Genomic DNA, 26,624 nt, shown 5'->3' with positions numbered 1-26,624 from the left:
TAGGTAAGCTGAAGTATGAGGTCTCTGAGGCTCGCCAGTTCCATCCTGGCTTCCCTGGGACCCAGAATCTTGTATTACAAAACACTTAGATAGAACTAGCTCTTTTAATCTTATCTGACCTTTGTTGCACAGATGTGTTTTTGTGATTCTTCATTGGTGATAACTTGTCTGCACTACATTTCTATAGGGAGGGGAAAGCATTAATAATAATTAAAAAAGAAAAGTATCCTTTGAGTTCTCAGCAGAATGGTTGCATTTGAAATTATTCTTTCCTTTTTCTTAAGTCCTGGATTACAGGATCAACGAGTAAACAGAAGTAAATTAACCTTCATCTAGCTCTTTTGTTTGCATCTTATTAACCTCCAGTGTGTAAGGAAATGTGTCTGAACAAAGATGCAGATTATCAATATTAAAAGGTCATTTTCATTTTAATTAATATATGAGAGAATTACTGGGGCATTGAGGAATGCTGTGGCAACTATTTTTGTATGGGGCCTGGGGAACAGAGAGCAGCCAGTTTGAGTAGCACAAAAATATTACAGGAAGTTCCTTTGAAATGGTGACTTATTATATTGAATTGCAATACAAGATTAGGACCTCTACAAGTGGCGCCATCTTTGCACAATAGAAAACCAATCTTCTGCCCTCAGTAGATGGATCAAGGTGGGACAGCCATAAAATGCTTTACAAAGGCTAAACCAAATGCTAGAAAATCTAATCTGTCTGCAGAAAGATGCCACACTTCTGATAAGCCTGGGCCACGACCCAGTCTGTCTAGAATCCTAAACTGGACAGTTTAGGCCAACCCTCCTCTGGCTCATGGTGTAAGAGAGGATTAGCATTTATTTCAAGGGGCTAAAGGCCACATTGCTAGATTATGTTGGGCTTTTTTTTTTTTTTTTTTTTTTTTTTTTACTAGTAGCTGTAATTTCTCACAAGTAAAAAGCACATGGGAGCTTGGATTTGGGCAGGGTGCAGGAGAGGTCTGCTGCTCAACCTTCAGTGGTGACTTGCATTGAGGTCTGTTTCCTTGATGGGGAGATTGGTTCCTGAGTCTGTTATGTGAGGCACTTTTTCCTGATTTGCAATTTATTCTTTTTCTTCATGGGAAATTACATCAATTTGTTACAGATCAGGGCCTTTACAAGTGCAAAAATCCTCTTTTGAGATTCATACAGATGTTTTTGCAGATATTTGACTTCTTGAGTAGGGGTAGGCTTCTGCCTAGAAAGCTCACCAAAATTGGGGCGTTTGTAGCAAAGAATGTAGCAACATGTTTATTTCAAGTCCTAATTTCTTTAACATGATTTGAAAACCACCCCATCTTTTTGGTAAGGGTCTGGCTTGTTGTGTATGAATATACAAAGGAATGTTGAAACCATATTTTGCAGACAATACCTGTAGATATTTTGACTACTGGGCAGGGGGTTATGCCCTCATGTTTTAAACTACTTCCAAGTCTATTATAACTGAGGGGAGATGGAAATGTGTAATAATTTTGGTGCTCTGGAGAAACCAGAGTCCTGATTCATATGTGGGAGCAGTGGGTGTACGAAACATCCTGAATGTTGCCCGCCTACTAAGGGCAATTATGAGTTGGCAGTGGTGGGCAACACCACAAACACATTCCCTACAGGTCAGTCCTACCGGATAAGAACAGTTAGTCCACAGGAATCAGGAATGCATTACCATAATGACTTCTAAGGCACCTGCCACTGAGGCTCTGAATACTTTAGTAGATGCTCTGAGCTACTTCAGCGTATGAAAGCCTCCAGGTGAGAGAGCTGGGATGATAACTTCAAAGACCTTCTTCGGAACAGAGAATATTCAAAGTTCCCTTGAAGATATTTTTAAGTTCATACTTTTCCTAGTAAGCAGTTATCCTTTGCTTAGGTATCAAACATTTTAGCAAATTTGTTTGAAATTCAACAAAGTTTTGACAGAAAAGAATAAAAGATTATTTTCTAAAACTAACTATAAAAAGAGAGGGAAGATAATTAGGAAAGAAAAAATGCTAAATAAACAGTGCTTAGTAAAACTGAATAAAATATGTTTTTAATTAGTTTTTCTAATGAAAATGATAGAGAGTTAGAGAGTCAACTAAAAAAAGTCTTTTGCTCCACTGTCTGAGAAAAATACAATGTTTAGAGAACTTCCGTAGAAAATCTTCTTGAAAGCTCTGGGGATTTAGTCATATGCTCGAGGAGATCTGGGTTTACTGAATACTGAATTCTTTCAAGACTTTCCTTACATGGGTGAAGAAATTGAAGCAGGAAATTTCACAAGGAGAAGAACGAATAAGGTCCAGTTTTGCCTGGCTTTGGGTGCTCTGATTGGATTATCTGCTCTCATCTAATGAAACCAAGGCTGAAGCTTTTCCCGGAGCTGGTTCTAGCAGCTGTCTATCCCCAGGCGGCAGAGCAAGAGTTCTCTTTTCCTGTCTTACACGTCTCTGTGCTTTCTTGAAATTCGTAGGAACACAAATTTGTTGAACCCGCGCCCTGCCAGACGCCAGAACGAAGGATACTCGTGTGCTGGGAAGCGGCTTCCAGGCGGAATACCAGTAGATGGCGCTTGGGAATGTGCAATCTGCACACTCCAGGGAAAGGTGATTTATTTCAGCCTCCAGTAGATAAAGGGTAACAGTTGAGACATGACTATCTTAAAGTTAGACCATAGTAGCACGGTGACCTGTAATTTCTTACAAAAGAGAGAAAGGCACACTTTTTTTTTTTTTTTTTTCAATATACCCTCGAAATACATGACTCACTGTATTTCCCTCCCAATAGAGAGATCCCCTGATGGCTCTTGGAAGACTGGCGATGTTTGTCTTTGGAGTTCAGAAAGAGGAAGATTGACCTGGATAACAGGACCTCCCCTGAAGCTTCCCATCGTCACAGTGGTGTTTCCTCCTTTTCTGGTCAAGGCATCCCCACCAGCTTCTGCAGGAAAGCTCTGCAAAGGAAAGGCAGCATGAGCAGAAGATGGTCTTTAGAGAGTGGCAACAGCCCAAGAGCATTAACTTAGGACTATTGATGGTGGTGGGAATCAATGCTGAAGCAGCTGTACCTCCTCCCTGTGCTTTGAAGGGATTACGGCTACCCCGCAACAAGACACATGGGGTGACACTGTGGTGACTGCCAGGGAAGTGCCTGCTACAGGAAGTGTTTTCTACTTCTCTGTGTTGCCTGCTTTAAGGGAAAGGTAGTAAAAGTCTGCTGCCTTTGATGACCTAGTCCCCACACTTTCTCCAAAGCTCTGCCACCAGTGCCGTAGTGCTGAAAGGCTTTCAAGTTAGCTTGGATTTTTTTCATGCTGTTTCTGCACTGCAGAGGTCTAGTAAGTTAAATGTCCCATAGCCAGCCACTCCATCAGACAACAAAGGCTAGGCATTTATTGTGGCTGAACAAATAGCAGGAAAGGAGAAAAATGTCAGGTGTGGGGGGGGTATATGTGGAATTTATGTAATTTTTCATATATATGACTTACCATTTTCCTAGCAACTTTACCACAAGGGACCTCAGAGCCATAGATGGAGGCATACAGCTTTGTTTTAATGTGAGAGAGAAATTCCACTAGCACTTTGCCAGAGTAATGGGCAAAATTATTCAGCTTTGTCCCCTGAAAAAGCTGGCATTGCAAAGGGCCTTTTTATCCCAAATGAGCAGCTGAATAATATTTTTGACAACTTATTGTGAAGAAAATAGAGTGTTTTTGAGAAGGGGTTTGTTCTCCTTTCACATAGCTGCAAACAATTTCACCTTTTCTCCATTGACGCATAATATACATCTGAGCACCCTTTTCTTGCCTTATTAATATGGCATATTTCATATCGTGCAGAAGATTTTGCATAACTTACTCATGGAAATGTTGACAAAATCTTTACATTTCTGCAAATTTTATATATGCAAATAAATCACTGCTTTGCCATTAAAACTGCATCCAGAATTCTTATTATTACCCAGATTTGCATTTGTTTTCTATAAACCTTTCCCTTTTAGGTGGCTTCAGAAACATTAGTCCATAAAACCTTGCAGCCAGTCTTGGTGACCCAAATCTGAATTCCCATTTTAGAGTGGCTTAGAGTATTTATTATATCAATGAGAATTTTTCCATGAATCAAAATCTCACTGAGACACTTAGTGTACAAATGTGCACGTTTGTTTTCAGTTTGTATTGGAGCAGGTATTAAACATTTTGGCCAGGTTGCACAGTGGTCAGTTTTAGTGGAACAGATTTCAAAAGCTTTTACTACACTGTGGATTCTTCCTACATTCATATAATTTAAATCCTGAAGAGAGATCAAATCATTCATTAACCTCCCACAATTATCCCTAAAATATTTTATGAGATTTAGAGCCTTCTGCTTGCAGAGAGGTGGAAAAGGTAAATAGAGAAGAGTGTGGGTGAGAAAGGGAGGGAATATCTCATTTAGGTCTAGTTGGCCTTTGAGCACAGTTTAAATGGATGAAGAAGAAAAATGAATAGCTGTAAAAATAAGAGAGAGAATTTGATATCTCTCTGGAGGATGAGGGTGAGAATGCATGCATGTTAGGATGTTTGAAGATTCTCAGCATTCAGAGCAAAGCTGGCTACCATTCAACAAAATCAGAGGAGTATGCAAAACTACAAAAGTGATAATCTTTCAAAAAAACAAATCTGTGGGTAAGATAAGAAATTATCTGGGGAAATTCCTGCTGGTATACTGTGGTAATGGTTTAGAATGTAATTCAGTAACTGTAATCCCATGGAAGGTGTGTATTAATAACAAGGGAATTTAGTTCTGGGAGAAATGTCCTAGTTGGCTTAACAAACTGCGTCACTATCTATTACTTGGTAGAGAAAAATATAAGCAGCTAATTAATGCTTTGGGGACTTAGGAGGAAGAAAAAACAACAATGAAAAAACCCAAACCAGAGTTCTCCCTCTTCCCCAGGGATAAGGAAATGCAGGAGGTAGAAAATGATTTATTATTTTATGTTACTTTATTTCAGCCAGAACTTTGTCAGAGGGCTACAAAGCGTAACTCAGCTTTAATCAGTGTAAATTTTGAGCTTGATTCATTTCTGAGTAGCGTTAAATTTCACTGGGTTTATAATCATATAAATGCAGAGCTCTCAAGGTGATCTAGTCCTTAATAGTTACTAGTGAATTTGGCCCAGACATTGCATTAGTTAACTGTACCATAAGGATGCTAATGAGGGGAAGGGTAAGTCAGTAATTCTTTGCTAGCCTAATTCCAGTAAACTATGAAGGAATTTATTATGCTGTAACTTGTTTGTTCTGAATAGCATGGTCTGTAGTGAAAAATAGGGAAAAGAACTTTTGGTTGGGTGGAGAAAGTTAAAACACACATTTAGCAGCAGAAGTTATTTATAGATAAAATATACAAATATACAAATACACATCCAAACCTGAACATAAGCAATGGAAAAGTAAAATTTCAAATATAGGGTCTCTCAAAAAGCAGTTTTTAAGTACTTTTAATGGAGGTAAGCTGTAAAAATGTAAGGATACTGAAAGAAAGGTCATGGACTGTTTGACAGTTCTGGGTAATGAGAGGAAAGCTGCTGGAACAATAGAAATGGGAAAAGTAAGGTCCCTCCTGCCTCACTCAGAAGATAGTTTTGACCTATTGACGTAATTCAAAAAATTCCTGCTGATCTTCCAGGGAATGAGGGACTTTGACTGAGGTACTAATGAACTGTTTAAAGGCTCCTGAGCAGCGATAGGGTGGAGTGGGAAGGCAGGAGAAAGTTTTGAGTTGAAATATCAGTGTCCTGACATCCCAGATGCAAGATTTGTGAAAAGCAACCAGCTTCACCATTTCACCTGAATGTCAAAAGCTGCAGCTTGTATATGGTGAGCATTAGCTGTGAAAAACAGCTGTTCAATATTTTTTTAACTATGCTGATTATTTTTAGTTCAATGCCTCTTTAAACCTCAACTGCTCCCTTATCACTATACCTCTAAGAAATCTGCCTTCTGGCAGACCCCTTTGAAATTTGTTTTTTTGCCTGTAAGGTGCAGATGCTTAGCAGCAAGTCTATTTTCCTTCCTTTGCAACCTCTTCCCCTGAAAATACAAAAGGAAACTTCACCCAGATTTCCTGCTGTCCATGAAATCAGAGGGTTATCTGGCAGACTTGTGACTTCACCGTATTTTGTGCCCATGTATGAAAAAAATACAGATTCGATGTAAAATGGCAACTTGTGCTGCAAAGCTCTGCATACTGACCGTGTTTTGAAAGGGTGCTGAGGTGTGTTGTATTTCAGAGTGCAGTCTGCATGCTCTGTGTGTGTGTGCACCTCACACATGGGCACAATTGTTGCAGCTTCATGTTCGGTGTGGGGGACTGAGCTTGCAAAGCAGGATGTCAGCATCTCTGTATTGACAAGGAAGTTAAGTGTGAAATCTGGTTGCCTAACTACTGGCATCTGGTGCTATTATAGACATTTTTGGTTACATTGCTCCTTCTTTTTCCGCTATTCTGGTATTTCACATGAAGTCCTCCATCATGTCTGCCAACCATACATTTTTGTTGCATAGTGCAAATGCCATTAGAACTGTATTTTAAGGAAGTAAATTGAACCTCTAAATTAGGTTATTCACCCTGAAGCTGAATCGCACCCTTGCCAATCAATTGCGATAGATTTCAGCCTCACATAACTTTCACATTCACATAATTTTTGAAGTAGAGGACAGTGTCTCACCTTAGAAAGGCACCAATTTCTATTTAATCATTAGAAGGATTCTGTTTCTGTGTGTTTTATCTATGCTCAGTAAGCATTAGCAGTCTGTCTGTTACCTTCTCAATAGACATAAGTCCTTTCTAGTCCTGGCCAGGTTTCCCATCCATATGGGTCTATACGTGCTGTGGGTTTGTGTTTGGACTCTCAGTATTCCGAGTGAGAAAGTAGTAGACAGAGTGCATGAGTATGAGAACAAGGCTCAAAATATATGTGATATGATTTTCTAGCTGTGAAAGCTTTTTTTTTTTTTTTTTAATTACGCGTAGTGTTAAACCTGCAAAGTAACACTGATAATGACACGACTGTTTTTGCATATTCTGCCTCAGGCTCTTTTGTGGTGCTAAGCATCCAAAAGTCCATGGAAGTGAATTATGTTTGTGTGGTTCCTGCCCACTGACCCTGCTCAAATGGATTGAATTAATGCAATATTGGAACTTTAAATTTAAGCTCTTCTGAACATAGCTGGAAGTTCCTCTGCTCCAAAATCTTGTGGCTGAATAATATTTTTAGTCGTGATTCTTGATCTCTTTTCATAGTGTATGCAAGGTAGTTTATGTTTGAAGGCAAGGACAAGCTTGTTGTATCTTTATATTTTGGTGATGACAAGTTAGCTCTTCACAGTATTTCTCTAGAGACTTTTTTTTGTACTAGACTAAGAAAGAAACAAAGAGCACATTCAATAATGGAACTCTGGTCTGAAACTAGCAGATGTTGTCAGTTTTTTGGCATAAGATGGCAAATATCAATAGATAAGAAAACATCATGGAGATTTGGACTCCAAAGGCATAAAAGCCTTAAAAATATTCAGAAGTCTTTTACAAAGATTTTAGCATATTATGAGAGCACTGTCAAATCAAATGCAAATTTAAATCTAATTAATTCCCTACAAGGGTAGCAAACCGCTCTGCTCTTTAGTTTATATGAATACATTGCTAGACTGGGCCTGAAACACAATTCTTAGCCAGAAAATACACTTAGAATATGGCTTCAGATGCAGAAACCACTTCTTTGGTATATGTAGGTAGTGCTGCTGTGAATATTTACACTTCCCATCCTGGGAAATAGTTTCTGTAGGCACCTCCCCAACCCAGGCCTGCCATTGCTGGGGTGGAACAGCAGTGTCCACAGCACTGGGGAGACCCATTAGCCCTCAAAATCACAAAAATGCCTGAGATCAGGAGCCCCCTGAGCCTCTGCAGCTCTCCTCCAGTTAGGCTTCCTTCCAAACACAGTTCCCCTGTCTACAGAAAGCTGTCTTGGTGCTGGACCTGCCAGCTCCAGTGGCAGCAGGAACCTGTTTTGTAGATCTTACTTGTTATGTTTTAGAGAGCTGCTGCTGCTGCTCTTCTTTGGAGAGCATTTCCATTATCTTTTTCATGCAGCTCCCACTTAATGAAAAATCTTCACAAATCACCAAAACACTTTTCCAGGGATAGTTTTGTAATGAAGTTGCAATTTGATTCTTCTTTGCCTTGAGATATCTGGTGTTTTCCTCTAAGATCATCAGGGGTTTTTTTTGTTTTTAATAACAATCTCTCATAATGGAAAGAAATATTAATTACTGTCTTTTATTATTTGTTTTAACAGCACCAACATGTAGCCTTACCAGTAGACAGCAGCCATCCTAGAGTCATAAGATGCTGAAGCAAATATAAAGGAGACTTTTTAAAAAACACCATGGTTATTACATATTACATATTATTGGCCAATTTGTGGCTTATTATCTCCTGTCGCTTTTAGATGATCATAATACATTCACTATTTGCCCTCAGTATCACCATTAAAAAAACAAGTTTCAGTTCCTTCAGACACACACCATACTAACCCCATGTGTCACTGAGATTCCAAGCAGAGCCAGTTCCTCTTTGTTCCTCCCTTCACCTCTTTGTACATGCAGCCAGCAGCTCAGCACTTGAGCTGTGGTCCCAAAAGCACCAGTCTTGTGGGTATTTTGTGCCAGTCAACAAGTGGGATTTAGAATGTTAAATACCACATGGGATAAGAGGCAAGAAGCAGTGTGTAACTTCTTTTGCCTTAGCAAATGCAGGTCCTCCTTCTGTAAAGGAAGGAATTTATTCCAGGGAAATAGTGATCAAAGTTTTTTTTCAGTAGCTGAGAAGTGGAAATCTTTGCCAGAGAGGGGTTATACCTATAACTATATATATATATACCCCATATATGAGTACATATAGGCATGTGTATTTTATCTGGTGTGTATATATGTATTGGGTGGATGGATGAGTATATCTGTTTGTAGATGCACATAATACAAACCAATATTGGTCTTGAGGAGTGACTGATTCTCTTTCTTGTTCGCAGTAGTGTCTCAAAGTGATATGTTGGGTGTCAGATCCCAGGACCGTCCCCTGCCCTAGCAGATACATGGAGTCCCTTTGCACTCTCCTTTCAGTCTGCAGAGTTTCTTTAACTTGGTGGTGTTGAGGAGCCTCTGGATCAGATTGTAAGGATCCTGCACAACAGTCTTGCCTGTAAAAAAAAAATCCTTTTCTTCTGCAATAACTTCCTTATTGCAATATTTACTGATCTCTTGGCAGTGTTGGTGGGGGAAACAGAGCCCCATCATCATCTCTTCCCTATCACTTTTTAAATGGTCTCTTCCCAGCTTGGAGCAGATTTCTTCCTTCACAACAGCTTACAGCCTTTTAGGAGGATGGGGTGAACTAACAAAGGGAGAATTTTGCTTAACCGTATGGGGCTGAGGTGCTTCTCCATCCTGGGCACCAGCAGTAATGGGAAACAGAGCTGATGTCTGTGCCAGGCAGCTCCTTTCTGATGCATGAGCAGAAGAATGGCTTGAAAGGCACTGCCTAGACCTTGAAAACACCCAGTCATAACAAGGAACTCAGTGTGTGTGTGTATATATAACTAAAACCAGGCCTTAATTGTCTGTCTTAGGCTTTTGAATAAAGCTCAGACATTCCCTGCCTGTGGAGGACCACACGCATATACGGAGTCAGATGCATCCTGAGGCAGAGAAGTCCTACATGTGACTTTTTGCTATGCCATTGAGATAAATCAGTAGAGAAACCACTCCTGGTTTTTTTACTCCCCAGCCAAATTCAGGTGAGGAATGGCCTTAAGGAATAGAAGGTTCTAAGCAAGACTTAGGGTGCAATTCAAAATTTAAAAGAAACATAAAATTCTCAGCTGCCAGTTAAAAAATATCTTCCTGTCACTCCATCTCCAGTGCTTGTCTTAAAAGCAGAGCTATTATATTTTAGGCATCAGCTGCTAGGACCACTGCATAGCTCTCATGTCCATATGGAAGCAAAAAGTCCATTGTACATTTAATTTCTTTCGTTAATACTTACATTCTTACCCCAAGGCCAGTTATCTGCACGAGTGCACAATCATTCATTCAGGAAAAAGGGCTTAATTTTAACCATATAAACTAGCTAGTAGACTGTTAACTTAGGTTACTGAAGCTGAACTATTTCATGTTGAATTCCTTGTTTGTTAAGTAGCAGCTTGTTGTCTTTCATACATTCATCATCCACTCCTTCTCTCCATCAGGTCCTGTTCATTCCTGCTCTGTTCTGATTGTTACACATTATTTTACAGTAAAGCCTGTAACACACAAAATATCTGCTCCCCTTCCAAATTAAAGATTTCTCTGTAGCAGTACCTTAGCAATGGCAGAGATCCAGCATGCACCTTGGATATAGTCCCCTCATTAAGTGAAGGATAAAGCAGAGCTCTAACAGACCTGTCAGCTCCTAAATTCCTATTGCCCAGCACCTTGCAAAGTGGGAATGAACTGGTCATTTGGACAACTGACCACCCCTTTGTACCTCCCAATGAGGCAGAAGCACTGTAATCCATCACATGGTGGATTTCTCCCCACACTAATACTTGTAGTGCGTGAGCTGTTTGTAGCAGACTGTAAGTCATACTATTGGTGCCCCATCAGTGTTTTGGCTTTGCAGGGTGGTTTGGCCCCCATCACTGCAGAGGTCTGAAAAAATTTTGTTAGAGAAGGGTGCAGGGAGTTGGAATGAGAAAAATAATTTGGGGTAGAGAAAAAAATGCCTTCTGTAAATTAGTTGTGCTACAGTGAATTCTTACACTGTTAAATTAAACATTAAGTTCTTACAGGCTGCCTTCTGTGACTATATAGGTTAAAAAAAATGCAAGGAAAGGTGTAAGGGAAGAGGGGTTGGTTTGTCCAAAATCAAGGGAACTGAAGAGTGGAGGATGCTGTGGGGGTTAGCTAACTAAACAGATAAGATAGTCAAACAGAGGAAAAGGGTTGCTGCATGGCAGGAAGGGATTGAGCTGCTCTTTCCATTGCTTTGGCAATAGGACAAGCTAATGGGCTTAAACTGAGGCAAAGGCTATTTAATTTAGGCTTTGAGAAAGGAAGAGAAATGATCTCAATCTAAGAAGAGGTAAATACAGACATCACCAGCATGGGGGTTTGGAAGAAAAATATGACCTTGTACGGCTGCTTTTTATGTTTACTTGGAGGCCACCAAGTATGGAAAAAACAGCACTGACTGCAGCTGCCTAGTACTTACACTGTGGGGAAAAAGCAAAAATGTGCCACAGCTGACTCCAGCAGGGCTCCTGCCTTTCTTTCACAGCAGCGTTCACTTCATGATATTTGCCTGTATACATTTGCCAATGGGCTTTGGTTGAAGAAATAAAGCTTTAACATAAAACCCCTGCTACTCATGTGGAAGTTGCAAAAGAGGCTTTTTTTTTTCCTCCTGTATTCTGTCTGATAGAAAAGGATGGCAGGTGCTGAGGAAGAAGGAGATTTGACCACAACCCATGATGATATCTTGTCCCCTTTTCCAGACATTGCTAACTTGCCATAAACTGCAATAAATGAAGTTTTGTCAGTCTGCCAAATAGATATATGCATTTCCATTACATGAGTGCAATTATTTAATATAACCTCTGAATAATGTCTTTAACTCATCACATCCCTGTTCAGGAAGAAGAGTATTGCATTGAAAAAAAATACCAAAAAACCCAAACCACCCCAAAATCATGGGGATGACAAAAGCACCCACTTAAGGTGTTAAAGAAATTAGTTTTTCACTCTCCACTCAGAAAAATGAAAATCAATTAACATTGACATTTCCAGACTGTAAGCCATGCAAACTTAATTTCCAAGGTCTGGATTAAAACTAAAATTGTAGGAGATTGTACTGTCCTTACAAACCTTTGTAAGGTTACTGCTCCCACTCTATTAGCTATGAAGAAAGTCTGAAAGATTTATATAGCTCTGTCTTGCATTTTTTTTTCTGAGTAAAGCAACTCGGTGTGGAATTAATTGTTACTTGAAGTTTTGTCTTAGTCAGGTGATACCTAACCCCACCTCCTGCAGCCACCAGGGACAAGGGAACAGAAGGACGGTTCTGTTGGGTAGGATGGCTTTGGTGCCTGAGTGCTGCATAGCTGTGGACTGGGATGCCTGGGGTATGCTGGAACGGCCCATGAGAAGGGCTCTGTGCACCACTGCCTGTAGAATCCCAAAGCAGGTGCTGCAAAGCTGTCCTGCCAGATAGCACATCTCCAGGTAGGACTACAAACCTGTGTTAACCCTGCCTTCTGGGTGACAGGCTGTCCAGAAATGCAAGGGAAAAACAAAACTCACAGAGAAATTCCTAAGATAATGGGATGCACATCGCCCCTGATAATATGAAAATCTTTGACTGAAACACAGAATATGTAAGAAATAAAAGTTTAGGGTGGAAATTGCACCAGATCCAAGGATGTGAAACCCTTGAAAAAGAGTCCTATCTATACTTCCTAGGATGTACTATTTTCTAAGTCAGTATTTACTCATTCTTGGCTGATAGTATCAGACACTATGATTTTTAAAGCAGCCTAAGAGATTTCTGTGTTCAGCTTCCAAGGAAGGGGAAAAAATAATCACACCAAACACCTAAAGCCAAGACAGCATCCCTGAGACTGAGCCACGTACCCTTTATCATGCTAGGGACATGTGTGAAGGCGGGGGGTGTGAGTGTGATCCCTGTGACAGCCAGCAGTGCAGCTGTTGTGAGAGGGGACCCATGGAAGAAGCAGCACACACTGGATGTTTCTGCATGGCAGGCTGGGGAGGGAGAACACGTGCACACATCTGTGAGCGTGGGTACAGAGCTGTGCTAGGCAGGTTTTCTACCCAGAACCAAGGCATATCTGCAGACACGACCTTTAGACAGCACACCAGCATCCATGAGTTGTGTCAGGGATGTGGATGATGACCAGATTTCCTCTGACATTAACTTTTAGCCATAGCTGAAATCAATAAATCCCAGTTGTGGGCACCTCAGCTTTTATTACTGTCCAGTGAGGTGTGTTGGCTTAGTGTTAACATGTAAACACCTGGGAATTCATTTTCCCGTAATCAGCACTTTTTAACGTTCATTCAGCTGGAAGATAAAATAAAAACTCAGAAGGAGGCATTAGTCTTCCACACAAAATGATACAAAAAGTCTTTTTTTATTAAATATACATTACTTACAGTTTAAGTCTTTATTCTGTACAACAGTAGCCATAGAAAACAAAAGAAGCTAAGGCTAAATTTTTTCAATCCCTTAACAGGGTATTAAGACATGTTACATTGTCTACAAAACTGACTTAGATTGAGGCAACGTCCTGTGGAATTCTCTTTAGAAAACCAGATAGTGAAAGGGGAATAATCTAAATCTCCATTTTGCTTTTTACTGTAACTGAGAGACTCTTGCATTACCCTTGGACAAACCATTAAAAAAAAGTTTTTTCTTTTTGCTTTGCTAATAAAACGAACAGAGTTCTGAGCGATTTATTTAATACAATTTGAGTAGAAGAAAGTAAAATGAATGATGAAGGGCTCATCAGTAGAAAGAACCAATTTTTTCTTATTACAAATACTTAATCTCAGCTGCCATTTTGCCCTTTTTTTTCTTTTAAGGGTGCCTTTATCCATTAAAATCCCATAAAATCCCTCCTGTGTTAGTGGGTGTGGTTGACAAGACACTACCCACAGACCAACCCTCCCCATACACACATTTTTTAGAAGCTCCTGAAGATGACTTAAGCCATATCATGGGCTTTGTGGAGCTGAAGTTCATTGCCATATCCCAAATTTTATCCATATTTCTGCTAGAAGACAACACGATTTCAGTGAATGCAACTCTCATTGACAGCAGTAAGGGATGATGACTATAAGGTCCTGACTTGGATTCACGTATGTCAGCCCCAGTTTGCAGATCATCAATGCAAGGCCAATATGAGGCTAAATTAATCTGTGATGTATCTACATTGACCTAAAAAGGACTACAACCAGGTCTGAAGCTGGCTCTTGTTTCTTTTACAAACTTGGGTTTCAAAGCAGATCAGGTACAACTGTTAAGGTTCTCACTATCATTTAGATATAATGGTCTGTGTTACAGATTTCATTTGCAAAAATCAGAGAGTAGAGATTTTTATGACTGGATGTATGAACAAAAAAAAAGTACGTGTTTGCTCTCCTAGGCTCCTGAAACGTCAATTCCGCTGCGTTGTGAATGGGAAGTGAGGCTGCGACTGGCTGTATCTAAGCTTTACCTAAGAAACAATTGTTCTTCTTTCTTGACAACATGGGTGCTGCATTGGCAGCAATGGCAAAACACATCAAAAAAGGGTGTGCCTAAAGGATGCAAGAAGGAGCTGTAAAGGGCATGCAAAAGTGAGTAAATAATTTCCCATGCAGAATTCGTTCCAAATGGACTCTATTTAGGGCTGTGGGACTGAAATTTGTGAAGAGAGGTATGACTTAGCATATCAAAAAGTAGCTGGTGTTGCAATGTGAACAACAGTCAGTAGTTTCAAAAAAAGCTGCCACAAGCATCCTAAACGAGGGAGGGATGGGGAGTGGAAAGTCTCTAAGCAAACACCATTCTTTGGATCACCTCTTGTACCCAACATTTGATGAAATGTTATGATTGTTTGAGGGAAACCACCCCAAATTCTCCTTTGGGTTATCTGGGAGAGTTCCAGCAATCTAACCAGAGAGATTCGGAGCTAGAATCAGCCAGAGCTTTGAAATCCTGTCCCATGTTTGAAGCATGTCTTCGGTATTTTACAGATCATCAGGACAATTAAGACTATGGTTTGGCAGACTAAGTAGCAATTCATTCCACGGCAAAAACCAAACAGTGAAAAACACCTGAAAGCTTCATATCCACCATGTGTGGCTTCAAACAGTGTAAGTTTCCTGAGAGCTTTTGCCTCCTTCACTGCCCCATCACAATGGTAGTCTGAAGTGTTAATGTCCTCTTTTCCCCTTAGAGGTCACCACCTCCAGGTGACTACATCTCCACGATGGAGTGCAGTCTCCCTTCTGGTTGAACACCCCGCTGACATTTTGGTTTCTGTGACTGCCAGGAGAAAAATCATAATCTTAATCTGAGTTGTAAAACAAGCTCCTCTGACTCCTACCAGCAATTTGATAGCTCCACATATTAAAGAAAAAGGAGGGATGAAGAACACAGAGGTGAACTAGATATGGAGTGACACTGTCAACACAAACTGTTGCCTTAATTCTTCCTTAGCTCGGCTTGTAGACTCAGCACATTACAAACAACAAACAACGAGCTTACAAATTACAAGAGTTCACCAGAAAGTGTGTTTTTTTTTTTCCCAATTTCTGTTTTTGTCAGAGTACCTTAGTGCAAAAGATCACAAAAATAAGTACCAATACACTGAAATACTCAAACTCTTTATATGCATGTCTTGAAATAAACAATCAAAGAAAAGGCTACTTCAGACCCAAAAGAAGAATGTGTTTAGAAGTTTCATGTACAAAAGTAGGAAGGAGGAGGGGGCCGCCCACACTGAACGAGGACATGAAGAACTTTCCACTGGGAAAGAAAGTGCAGAACCCAAGGAAATAAATCATGCTTTGAAGCTGTCATAGTAATCTGTGAAGAAAACCCCCAAAACCTTCAAGGGCATGGTGCAACTACAACTGTAGTCAAGCAAGAGGCCTCCCAAACCTCTAAAGACTTTGGATAAGGCCCTTGGTTGGGCAGGGATGTAACTATATCACTTGGCTTGTTTGAAAAGTAGGCATTTAAAAACTGCATGAAAGCTTTGAAATAGCACTCACAAGGTCTCAGACTTTGCTCAAGCCTTTTACAAAGTGTTGCTTTCTGAAAAATAAAAAACCTACTTTGCATCTGTGAAAAACTGGCAGTGCAGAATACTTGAAACTGGTCTTGTTTAGGATAAACTTTGTGTAGGTGATTGCAACAGACAGTAATGGCATGAGGAGATGGACCACAAAGAGGTCAAGTTCTGCCTCCTCTACACTTGTTAATTTGAGGTGGAGGATGCATGTCAACTGATTGGCTTACACTGATGAGAAGGATGGTTGATTTTGTTCTGATGATGGGATTTATTTTTTCAGGGATTCATCTCATTGAGAACTTAGGGGTTCTGGACGGGCACTTATTATAATTTGAAAAGCCAGCAAGTATTAGACATAGCTACTTGGGGTCAACAGATGCAAGATATGACATCCTTACTGGAGCTGCAGAGATACCCCGGTATCATCTCAAATGGCACCAGACATGCAGAAAGGCATCTGAGGGGGCTGAGTTAGCTTTAGATTTGGAAATGTGTGGATCTGGCTTCACATATGCTATCTGCCAAAGCTCCTATGTGAGGCAAAAAATGGATATTGGATCTAGAATAGACTGAAAGCAGAATTATCCACTTCCAAGCCCCACAGATTCCTGATCACATTGTCACTGACTCAAAGTGGTACTTTGAAACTCGATTTTCATGTATTTGGCTACAAGGAGTTGTATGCATTTACTAGGCAGAGATGTTTAGTGTAATTTTAGATGCAAGGTGTCCTTCCTTGACCCCAGCTGTCACCTCAGAAAAAAAAAAGTCAGCAGATGTATCTGCTGGATCTGCAAAACTATTGTAAAATTCTGATTCACAGGCAAATTCTGCTAGAATTAACTTATCTATCACCAGGAGTCTACCTTCTCTCTATAATCAATGGAGAGCAAGAGGCATCTCTAGTGATTCATTTAATCTGACAGGGTGTTTGAGACATTTTCCGTGTCCTCACCAACCACAGGGCTGGACAGGACAGGATGATAATTGTAAAACAGGCAGTCGGTAAAACCAAATGCAAAATGAAACAAACCCAAAAGACTCAGATAAAAGCAATATCCAAGTGATTCACATGTCTTGGACTCAATCTTATCTTCAGCAAAATCAATAACTGACTTCATTAGGAAAAGATTCATAACCCATCACCATAGTGAAACAATATGATATATTGATTGCTTCTCACCCAATATGTGAAATATGTGATAAGCTAAATGCTAATATTGTCAAAGATCTCATTAAAATAAGGGTTTGGCTTACACTGTAAAAATTGAGCAATTGATAAATAGGATGAGTTAAGTCCAGCTAGATCAGGCTAAAATAAAGCTGAGAGAAAGCATCTTATTTTTGTAATCTGGCTATTGTTTTAACTTAAATATCAGGGACATCTGATGACTGAACACAATCTGATAACAGCACAATTCTGTATGTCTACTTTTAACAGTCGTATTTACCCAGGTGGGAATCCTGGCTTAGCCCATATGAGTTAAAATTATGTCTTTTATTCAGCTTTCTCACTGCAGACATAAGTGCTGAGCCACGGCAAGAACAAGAAAAAATAAAAACAGTGTACATGTTAAAAATTGACCAAAACACTCACACTGTCTTGTCTCTAGTAAGTGAATAAGGACAGATGAAATGCTAACTGCCAATTACATAGATAACTTACTTAGTACCAAAGTTTTATTTCCAAAAGAGAAATGGGACTCAATTTTCAAAGGTATTTAAATGTCTTGTAGTATATTAGAACATTTCACAGCAAGGTAGATGCAGAAATTCAACCGAAATTAATTTGAGTTAAATGCGCATTTTGTTTAGTCACTTAAGCATTGATCCACATCCTCAAGAGACCAATTTCCTCGTAAAGCCTATCTTTCACCCAGGTGACAGCCTATATCACACTGAAAGTTAGCTGGATTTAGCTTTCTGACATCCAGCCTTCCTTTGTTTTCTGTAGCCAGGCACCAGGATTCACAGAGAGTCCTTCTGGGCATCCAGCTCAGACTGCATGACTAAATAGCTTTACAAGCATGGCTATTATTGGTCAAGTCTTTTCTGGAAAACAGGAATTTGCAGTGCCTAAATTCATATCTAAGATACTTTATAAATTCACAGTCTAAAATTCCCTGCCTAGCAATAATAATTTTCAGAGGTTACATATCACATCACCAAGAGAAAAAAAGAGACTTAGTATCCTTCTACCAGTCTCTTACTTTTATTTTTAAACTCATCTTAAGGAAGGGAAGAAAACCCCAACAATGCCTCCAAACAACTCTTTGATAGTCTCAGGTTTTCCACTGAAATGAAACCTGAAATTTTATGTATAAAAATTACTATCCGCTGGGTTTACTGAAAATTATTATCTAGAATGATAGCTAAAAGAAAAAGGGAAAACACCCCATTTAAAGAGAAGTATTAACAAAAATAGCAGAAATGGTTTTAAATAGATGGGAAAAAAGTTCTAATTTGAACTAAGGAAAATGAAAGCCATTTTAGCACTAGTAGATTGTTACAAAACCATATTTTTTCTCTTTCGTAAAAAAAAAATATTAATTGCCAGTTAAAAGTGGTACTGAAGGAAATCTCATTATGCCCTCATGAAAGAAAGCATTAGAACAAAACAACTTAAAAAACAAAAAGGGGTTCATATTTAGACTACTTCATTTACTATATTTTAGCTATCATTTAATAATTTTGACATCATGATTTAGAAGTCCATACAAATGTGTTCATTTGTTCAGCCCTGTAGCACAAAAATCTTCCCATCTCAGCACATCCACAGCTATAGATGCACATCTCTGTATACTCTTGCATGCATTCATGTGCAGTTCTTTCTTTTTACAAACACACCCCAACCTAGCTAAATTTTCAGTTTTACCTCCCTATTCCATTCTTCATAAAGCAGTTAAGCACATTAGCACATCAGAGATGTCTCATACAGAGGCCATTTCAGAAAAGAAAACTCAAACATGGGTAGAGGGGCCCATGAACTCTCCTATTCCTCCCCTTCTGCCATGCCAAACAAAGAAGCTTGATCTGGAGGAAGGAAAGAGAAAGGATAATTGCTTTGCCAGGATTTTACTGTCAAAGACAAAGCAACGTAAAGAGAACCCAGCTACTGAGTCCATCATTCCAACACTCACCACGCAGAAATGCTGTCAAGTAATTGTGTCATCCAAACAGCCAGTGTGTGGCAAAAGGGCTGCAGCTGACCGTGGCTGAAGAAGAATGGCACCAAACTAGTTTCAATAGAGATAGCTTTATAAAATTGCTCAGTGAGAAGTTCTGGTTATAGGGCTGGCCTCATATTCCTCTTGAAGTAAGAATGATGTCATTCCAAAACTGCTTTCTCTTCATTGAATGCTCTAAAAGAAGAGCTAAAGAATCACTGTATCCAAATGGTCATTTATTTATTTATTTATTCTTCCTTGTCTGCTCTTTCCTCCCATAAAAAAGCCCCTCAAACTAATAAACATCTACATACCTTTGCAATGGACTGCCTAGAAAAACAGCACCTGTTGCATGTGTAAGCTCATCTCTAGTTTGCTGTGGGTTATTACCTCATACTGGGATTCTATTAATTTTTACTCTATGTAAAAAGGACCACCACGTGGAAACCCCAGGATGACTGCACAGGGTGTAGGGCAAAGAAGGAGATTTAGCTGCACAATCAATTGTCTTGAATTAATTCTTATCAAGAGTACTGCAATGAATAAGATTTTTTTACTCTTAACTGTGGGCTTAATGCAACCACCAGCAAATTCTCCATACTCTTTAGAAGCCCTGCGAAGGCAGATGTCACACGGACACAACAGGGTGCTCAAAACCTCACTTGCTGGGACTCCTTCATTTCTTACCCTTAGGACATCTGTGATTGAAAAGGACGTTTTTCATCCTCACACTGTAACCATGCATCACAAGTATAATGGGCAGAATTTGATCCTTCAGTAGTGTTCCCAATCACGAAAGGACAGAAGACTTTAGAAAAAAGGAGAGAAGCTTAATTTGAAGTAGAGTATTTGGGATCTCTTTGTTTTCCTAATGTTCTTCCTTGTAAAGAAGGTTTATCAAATATTCATCTTTTTAGACATGAAATCAGACCTCTCTCTATTTAGCTTTGGAGAAGTTACTCCAATTTCTACAAACAGGAAATACCAATCAATCTTTCATGCAGTTTTGGGAGGTTTTTTTGAGTAGCAGGATTTATTTTTTCTTTTTTTAGAAGAGCTGGCAGAAGGTGTGAGTCATGTTTAAGATTAAACTCTTTTGTTTTTTTTCTCATCTATGTACTTTTTCTTTTCCACAGTGGCAACAGCGTTTAACCTCAATGCGTGATAATCCTCCATGTGGCATGAACAGGCATATGCTGCATTTCTAAAGTTTCAGACAAATATAGAGCACCTAAGTCCTAGCAGCTTCCTAAACCCCTTGGAGTTTCAAGCTACTATTTTCCATGCTTCAGCTAGGGTTATACTAGAGTATGTTGGGTCTACATAGCCAGCCTTATGAGATGGAGGTGAAAGAGGTGCATGGGAATGATATTTTTTGTTGATACATATATTGTTGGAAAAGTACTGAGAAGCCTAAAAGTTACAGTAAAAGGACAGGAGGTTGGGGGAAGGAGCTTAATGAGGACAGTTTTATTTTCCTTTATGTGATACCAGCTATTCAACTGGTACAAATTAATTTAACACCATTTAAATCAATAGACATTATATCAATTAATAACATTTGAGAATTTGGCTGGTTCTTTATGATTGTTGTTAATGAGCCCATGAAATAAATCAGGTGTTTTGGTCGCATTCTTTCCCTCTATCCTGTCCCAGTATCTGCAGAGCTATGTGTTCAACTACTTTACCTGTACTTTACATAGTCCAGCTCTAGTGTAAAAGCAATGACTTAAATGGCTCCAGAGGAAAAAAACCAGAACAAACCAACAAATAATTGTAGGGACTTTGAAACATTCAAGAACTGACAGCAGAAACTAGGTGTGCATGTGGATCTTATTTTGTGTAGGATGGGATAACAGGTCTCTTGAGCTGCAGAAGTAAACTGTGATTGCCAGGTTCTTGTGCAGAGAATGAGGCACTGTGATTGTTCTCAGTGTTTCCTGTGCAGGGCGGTCTTTTCCAAATGAAAAAGAAGCTAGCAAAAAATGTTAAGTGTTAAAAAAAAAAATTTGAAAAGCAAAAAGGAAGGGAGAAAGGAATACAGAAAGGAAGTTTAGGGGAGTAAAAAGAAATTGCATTGTCCATCAGATAAAATATTCCCGTTTGCACTCGCTCACTGTGTTTTGCAAGTCAATGTCAGCTTTAAAGGAGCTCTCAAGGTTTTCCGGGTATTCCTTCTCCTTTTTCTGGCTACTTCGATGTGCTTGTTTGTGTTGATAGAGGAATCTGCTCATGATGGCAATGATGCAAAAGATGATGAATATCACAACTGCTATTACACCTGTAAAGGGGTAAAAAAAAGAGTGAAAACCAAAACAAAAGGTTCAGTTACCGCAAAAACATGTTACCAATGCACAGCAGCTAGTTGGTATGATAGATCAGTTCATCTCAGTCCATACACAACCATATGCCACATCCTTCCTGGTAGTTTTTATTTCTATTTTGTCACCTTAAGAGCACTTAAAGCAGCAAGTATTCATATAATTGACATAATTTCTGTCAAATTCTGCTTTCACTGGAAATAAAGTTAGTTCAGTGTGTTTGCTTTCAAAACACTAGATCTGTATGCTCATACAAATCCCTGCTCTGTCATATTTTCTTCTGTGTTATCTCTGGGAACCTTGCATGAGCCTTGTACACTTTGGTTTATAGCTTCTAGATATTATCAAAGGCAGCTCACTACAGGAAATGCTACAAAATAAACAGATAAATTGTCTTCTAGGCCGTTAAAGGAAAATTAAAACCATACATGAAATTATTAGGACAATGTTCCCCAGTATATAAATACTTCCATATGACCTCATGAGTTCCACTACACCACCAGATTACAAAGAGAGAGCTCAGGAAATACAGGACACATGAATAATCTGCAAAGTATTCACCAGGGCGGTGCGTAAAACAATTACTAGTTAGCTGGAACTCAGAATGCAGACTCACATGGAATCAGAGAACAGCTGGAACCTCTGGAGATCATCTTGTCTAGATACCCTGCTCAAGCAGGCAGACAGATGGGAGCTTGGTAATATTTTAGAAGACTCAGGTTCCTGATGATCTATGTGTGACCACAATAATCCGTAATGCAGCTGCTACCTAGGTAGCTTGACACAGATACGTGCTAATAAATACAGCAGATACCAGACCTGCATCAGATTACAAAAAACCCCCTTGGACTAGATTTCATGGAGGGCAAATTCAAAGTCTCCTAGATGTTTGCCTTGACAGAACTGTTTTTTGACTGTAGTCTTTAAAAAGGAAGTTACCTCCAATCACAGCTGAATCACTTCTGACTGCATTGGTGAGAGGTTCTCTTTCATCTGTCTTCCCAAAAGGATCTGCAGTAGGTTAAACAAAAGAGAACTTATTTTCTGTATCAACTGTTCATTTTCTCTGTGGCTTAGACAGAAGTGTCCTCTTCCTCTCATGAATTCTAATCTGTTTTCAAAAGATGTGATTTGGGGGATTGGAAAACTGAACCAGAAGGGTCTGAAAAATAAAGTGAGTTTGTACAACAATTTTCTTCTACACCTTCAGGAGCAAATTCTATTAAGGCTATATTTAAAAGGAAACAGAAAGGCTCACACTAATATCTGAAAGTGTTGTTTCAGTTCATCAGAAGAATCAGAGCCATTTCAACTGAACAGCCTGTTGGGAGCTTCTCTCAGTCAGAGATGTATTATTATCTTTTTTGTTGTTACCTAAGAAACGATATCAGAAAGAAGCCAAAGGAAAGGGTTGCTAGGCAGATTTAGACCTGACCTATGTTTGTAGATGAGATATATAACTTGATTTAAATCCCACAAAGAGAAAAAGTCTCTGCTTGGGACAGCTGCTTGGAAGAGATGTTTTTATCTCCATTACAGAAATGCAGTGGTCAAACTGGATCCAAAACAGAGAGGGATCAGAAATTAACTCATATTAAAGGCTCCTTGATGTTTGAGCTCTCTTGTACTCTGTCCTCAAATGACTATTGCAGAAACACTGAGTCAAATAGCTGACATGCTGTTTCAAATTCAGATCCAAATCTGAGAGGTCAATGCCTTCCTGACGTCAGTGAAGTTACAGCAGTGGACTTAATTTTTAGTCCAGCAAGTTTCAGAAAATGCCATGTTTTCTACTGCTAGCTGAATCTAGCTTTTTAGCACCTTCACATTTTTCTTTTCTCTCCAGCTTACCCTTTCCTTTGAAGGGATTCATATTTGTGTGTCTGGCCTTTACAAGCCTCCAGGCTATCACACAGAGAATGTATGTAGGGAGAGAGTCAGGGACCATTGTCTCTGCTATGTATTATGTAATGCTCTGCCAAACTGATCTTCCTGATGCAAGAGGTGGAAGCCTGACTGAGCAATTTGGTGTTGCAAGTTTTATTGTAATTGAACATCCTCACCTTCGTAACTGAGTCAGCCCCATTTTGGTATGCCATTACTGAGGGAGACATTTTTTATTGAAACAAGCAACAATTTCATGTTTGTGCATCAAGACACCCTGAATTGTAATGATGGTGGGTTTGGACTACTTAGGTTCTTAAAGGGGACACTTTTTCCTTATTATCTACATCACTGATATCAGCCCCAAAGAGGTGTGAAGACACAAGCCTCAAAGAGGCTTTGATGTTTTAAAAAATGCAGCTTTACTTGCAAGTTTTAGGGGTGGGAGGACTTCTGTTCATTCACACCCATACTGAAAAGATGCAGTCCCTTGACTGAGCTACAGACACAAAAGGCACTTCTGGGGCCAGCTGAACACCTCCAATACCCCATTTACACATGATTGGTAATCACCAATCACAGATTTGAACCCTCAGCCTGAGACCTATTCACAAGAGCACCCTTGCCTGGTTAGTGTGTGCACAGAGTGACATTGCCAAGAAACAAATAGTCATGGCAATGCTTCATCTCATCTACTACATCCGTGGGACTGGAATGGGAATAAAAATGTGTTTTTACACACAAATATAGAACACATCATAGAAAAGGTTAGGTTGGAAAGGAAATCTGGGGGTTATTTAGCCTAATCTCAGGCCTCAGAGCGTGAGCTCAAAACAGAACCAAAATCAAAATTAGATCACAGTTGGTAATAATTTTGTACATCATGAGTAGATTTATCTCACTTCATTTTTCAGTATATGAGAGTTATTTTTATAAATCAAAACTAGTAATTTCAGGGTCTTTTTATTTAGCCAAAGAAGAGAAGAACCTACAATTATTTTATACACTAAGATGGCTGTCAAAGATTGACAGTGTGACTCACCTATTTCTTTCCACAAACTAGAAGAGAAGAGCAATCATTATTTTAGACTCAAGATGAGTTAACTTTCTGGATACTGGAAGTTTGGTGAGATATTTTTTACCCCATCCCTCAGCTGAAGCCAGTGAATTCAATGACAATTTAAATTTTACATCTGTTCTACAACAGTCCTCCTGTACTAGAGAAAAAATTGCAGCTGGTATCCAATGCATGGTACTAGTCAAAAAGAGTCATGAAAAATTATTAACTACATATGAAAAAGCATGAAATTAAATTTCTACCTTAAAAATTATATAAGACATTATTTGTGCCTAAAAGATTATTTAAGATTTGACACCTAATGCAACCAGCACTCCACTATTTTTTGGTTACCAGAATTTAAGCCCTAAGAAGAAACCAGAACAAATGTTTCAGAATGAAGGCCAACAGCATAAGCCCCAGGAATGATGTTTTGCCTGAGAAATAAAATCAGGATACAAGGAAAGGAGGGTTCGTTACAGTGCAGCAGATGGGCTGTAATAGCAGAGCCATCTCCAGTGGGAACACATTAAACTCTGAAGCCAAGGAAAAGCAAAAGTGGGTCTCATAGGAGATCTTAACAGGACATCCTCCTCCTTTTAGGTAAAACAGATCATATTACAGCTTGATTCACTGAGGCTGAAAGCCCTGCTAAGGTCACAAGGCCCCCTAGAAATCATCTAGTCCAAATCCCTATTCAAATCCAAGTTATTCTAGCAGGTTTATCAGACCTGTATCCATTTGGGGTTTGAATATATCCAAGGATGAAGATTTTACAACCTCTCTGGGCCTCATGCCACTCTTCTCCCCATGTCCGTATCCTGTGGGATTCTTCCAAGCAGGTCCATGAGAAGGTCAAAAGTTGCAGTCATGCATTTCTGCCTTTTTTCCTTCCTCTGAGGATCCTCAACTTCACCATCTCACAGTTGCTACAGCCAAGGCTGTCCTGGCACATCCCTAGCCAGTTAGAGCTTGTTTGGAAATACTAGTTCCAGCACAATTAGCACAGTGAGACAGGGACTTCAACGTTTAAGGTGCCTTTCAGAAGCGAATCTTTTCTGTGTAGTTCTGGACTTATGAAAATATTTGACATTTTTTACTTTAAATGCTTGAAGACCTGCTCTCAGCTGAAGAGGACAGGCAGCTCAAGACTCCATCATTCATGCAGATGAATCTCCTCTGTAATTTTTACAGTATTGTAATATTAAGAAAAAATACCATAGGGAAAGTCCATTATCTCTATACCAACAATATAGAGTTCAGAATAACAAAATCTTTACATGTGCCTAAGCAAGGAACAAGGTAATCTGCAGATCTTTGTTAAATATCAAAACCACAGTAAGTCACCTCTCATTTTGTGTTTCCTAATCAGAAGTGTGTTCAGATAACTGTGTGAATGGATTTTATTCCATATCTGTCTGCAAGGAAAATTTTTTGAACACATGTATTCCTTTCTGAAGGAAACAGCTTCAATTGTTTTCAAGTTACAAATACAGAAAGCTTTTTTCACACATTTAAAGAGTTTTCCTAGTGGGCTTTTTTGTTGTATCTGTACATTAGAATATCGACACAGACATGTACAGCCTCCTTTGAAGTTCTATTTTTCTCCTCAGACACTCAATAATGAGAAATTGGGAAGTGATGAATTGAGATATAGGCACTAAATTTGAAAGTTAATCCTTGACTCTGTTTTCTTTTTATTTCTTACAATGTGTCCTTTCCATGTATAAATTTAATACTCAAGTATATCTATAGAAATTATAATTTGCTACAAATTGGAATTTTTTCTTTAACAAGAATCAACTGCCCAGTGCTCTTACTTTAGCATATGAAGGCATGAAGTCTTCAGAATTCACTTTTTCTAAAGATCTTATTCAGGCTTTAATCAAATCCAGCATGAATAGTGAGACCTGAATGTCAGATAATTCATCACATTGAGAGGAAATCATATTTTAGAGCACAGAGTGGCAAAGACAGGCATGACTTTTTATAATAATTCTGCATTTCTGATGCAACAGTGCTTAACCTTGACAATAGACTGCAACTGATTGTATGCTTTAAATATTTAAGTTCAAATGCTACACTCTGGTCTGTGTTCTGTCCTGAAGCTCTGAGCCTCAGGTTTTACTGCTTTCTAAACTCCTTAGAAAAATTAGATCATTGAGGTGACAGATCACAGGGCAAAGAGTTCACATTTTCAGTATCACTGCCCATTCAGGACTCAGTAAGACACATCTCTCTGTGCGTCAGAGCAGATACCTCAGACAACTCCAGGCAGTGAGAAGGAAGTGGGGGGCTGGGGAGGAGCACATGCACA

At 39.3% G+C, this 26,624-nt stretch overlaps 1 protein-coding gene and 1 long non-coding RNA gene across 2 annotated transcripts in view; one reads left to right on the top strand and one right to left on the bottom strand.

The window, feature by feature from the left end:
* The first annotated feature begins 2,087 nt into the window (after positions 1–2,087).
* LOC121670809 lies at positions 2,088–3,936 on the top strand. The gene is made up of 2 exons (XR_006018276.1): positions 2,088–2,608; positions 2,790–3,936. It is a non-coding gene; the product is annotated as an uncharacterized LOC121670809 (long non-coding RNA).
* A 9,260-nt stretch (positions 3,937–13,196) lies between these two features.
* Positions 13,197–26,624, bottom strand: part of CNTNAP5 (contactin associated protein family member 5) — a 283,868-nt gene continuing 270,440 nt past the window's right edge. The window contains exons 23-24 of the mRNA XM_042041551.1: positions 22,306–22,377; positions 13,197–21,326 (exon numbers count right to left, since the gene is read on the bottom strand). Coding sequence (XP_041897485.1) covers positions 21,130–21,326; positions 22,306–22,377 — 269 coding nt within the window. The 3' untranslated portion in view covers positions 13,197–21,129. The remainder of the gene's footprint in view (positions 21,327–22,305; positions 22,378–26,624) is intronic.

Source organism: Corvus kubaryi, unplaced genomic scaffold (assembly GCF_017639235.1).
Source record: "Corvus kubaryi isolate FWS band 111438036 unplaced genomic scaffold, C.kubaryi_AGA036_p1.0 37396, whole genome shotgun sequence".
In the NCBI taxonomy this organism is placed as follows: domain Eukaryota; kingdom Metazoa; phylum Chordata; class Aves; order Passeriformes; family Corvidae; genus Corvus; species Corvus kubaryi.
Note: the sequence above shows the minus strand (reverse complement) of the source record. Positions and strands in the feature narration are given on the sequence as shown.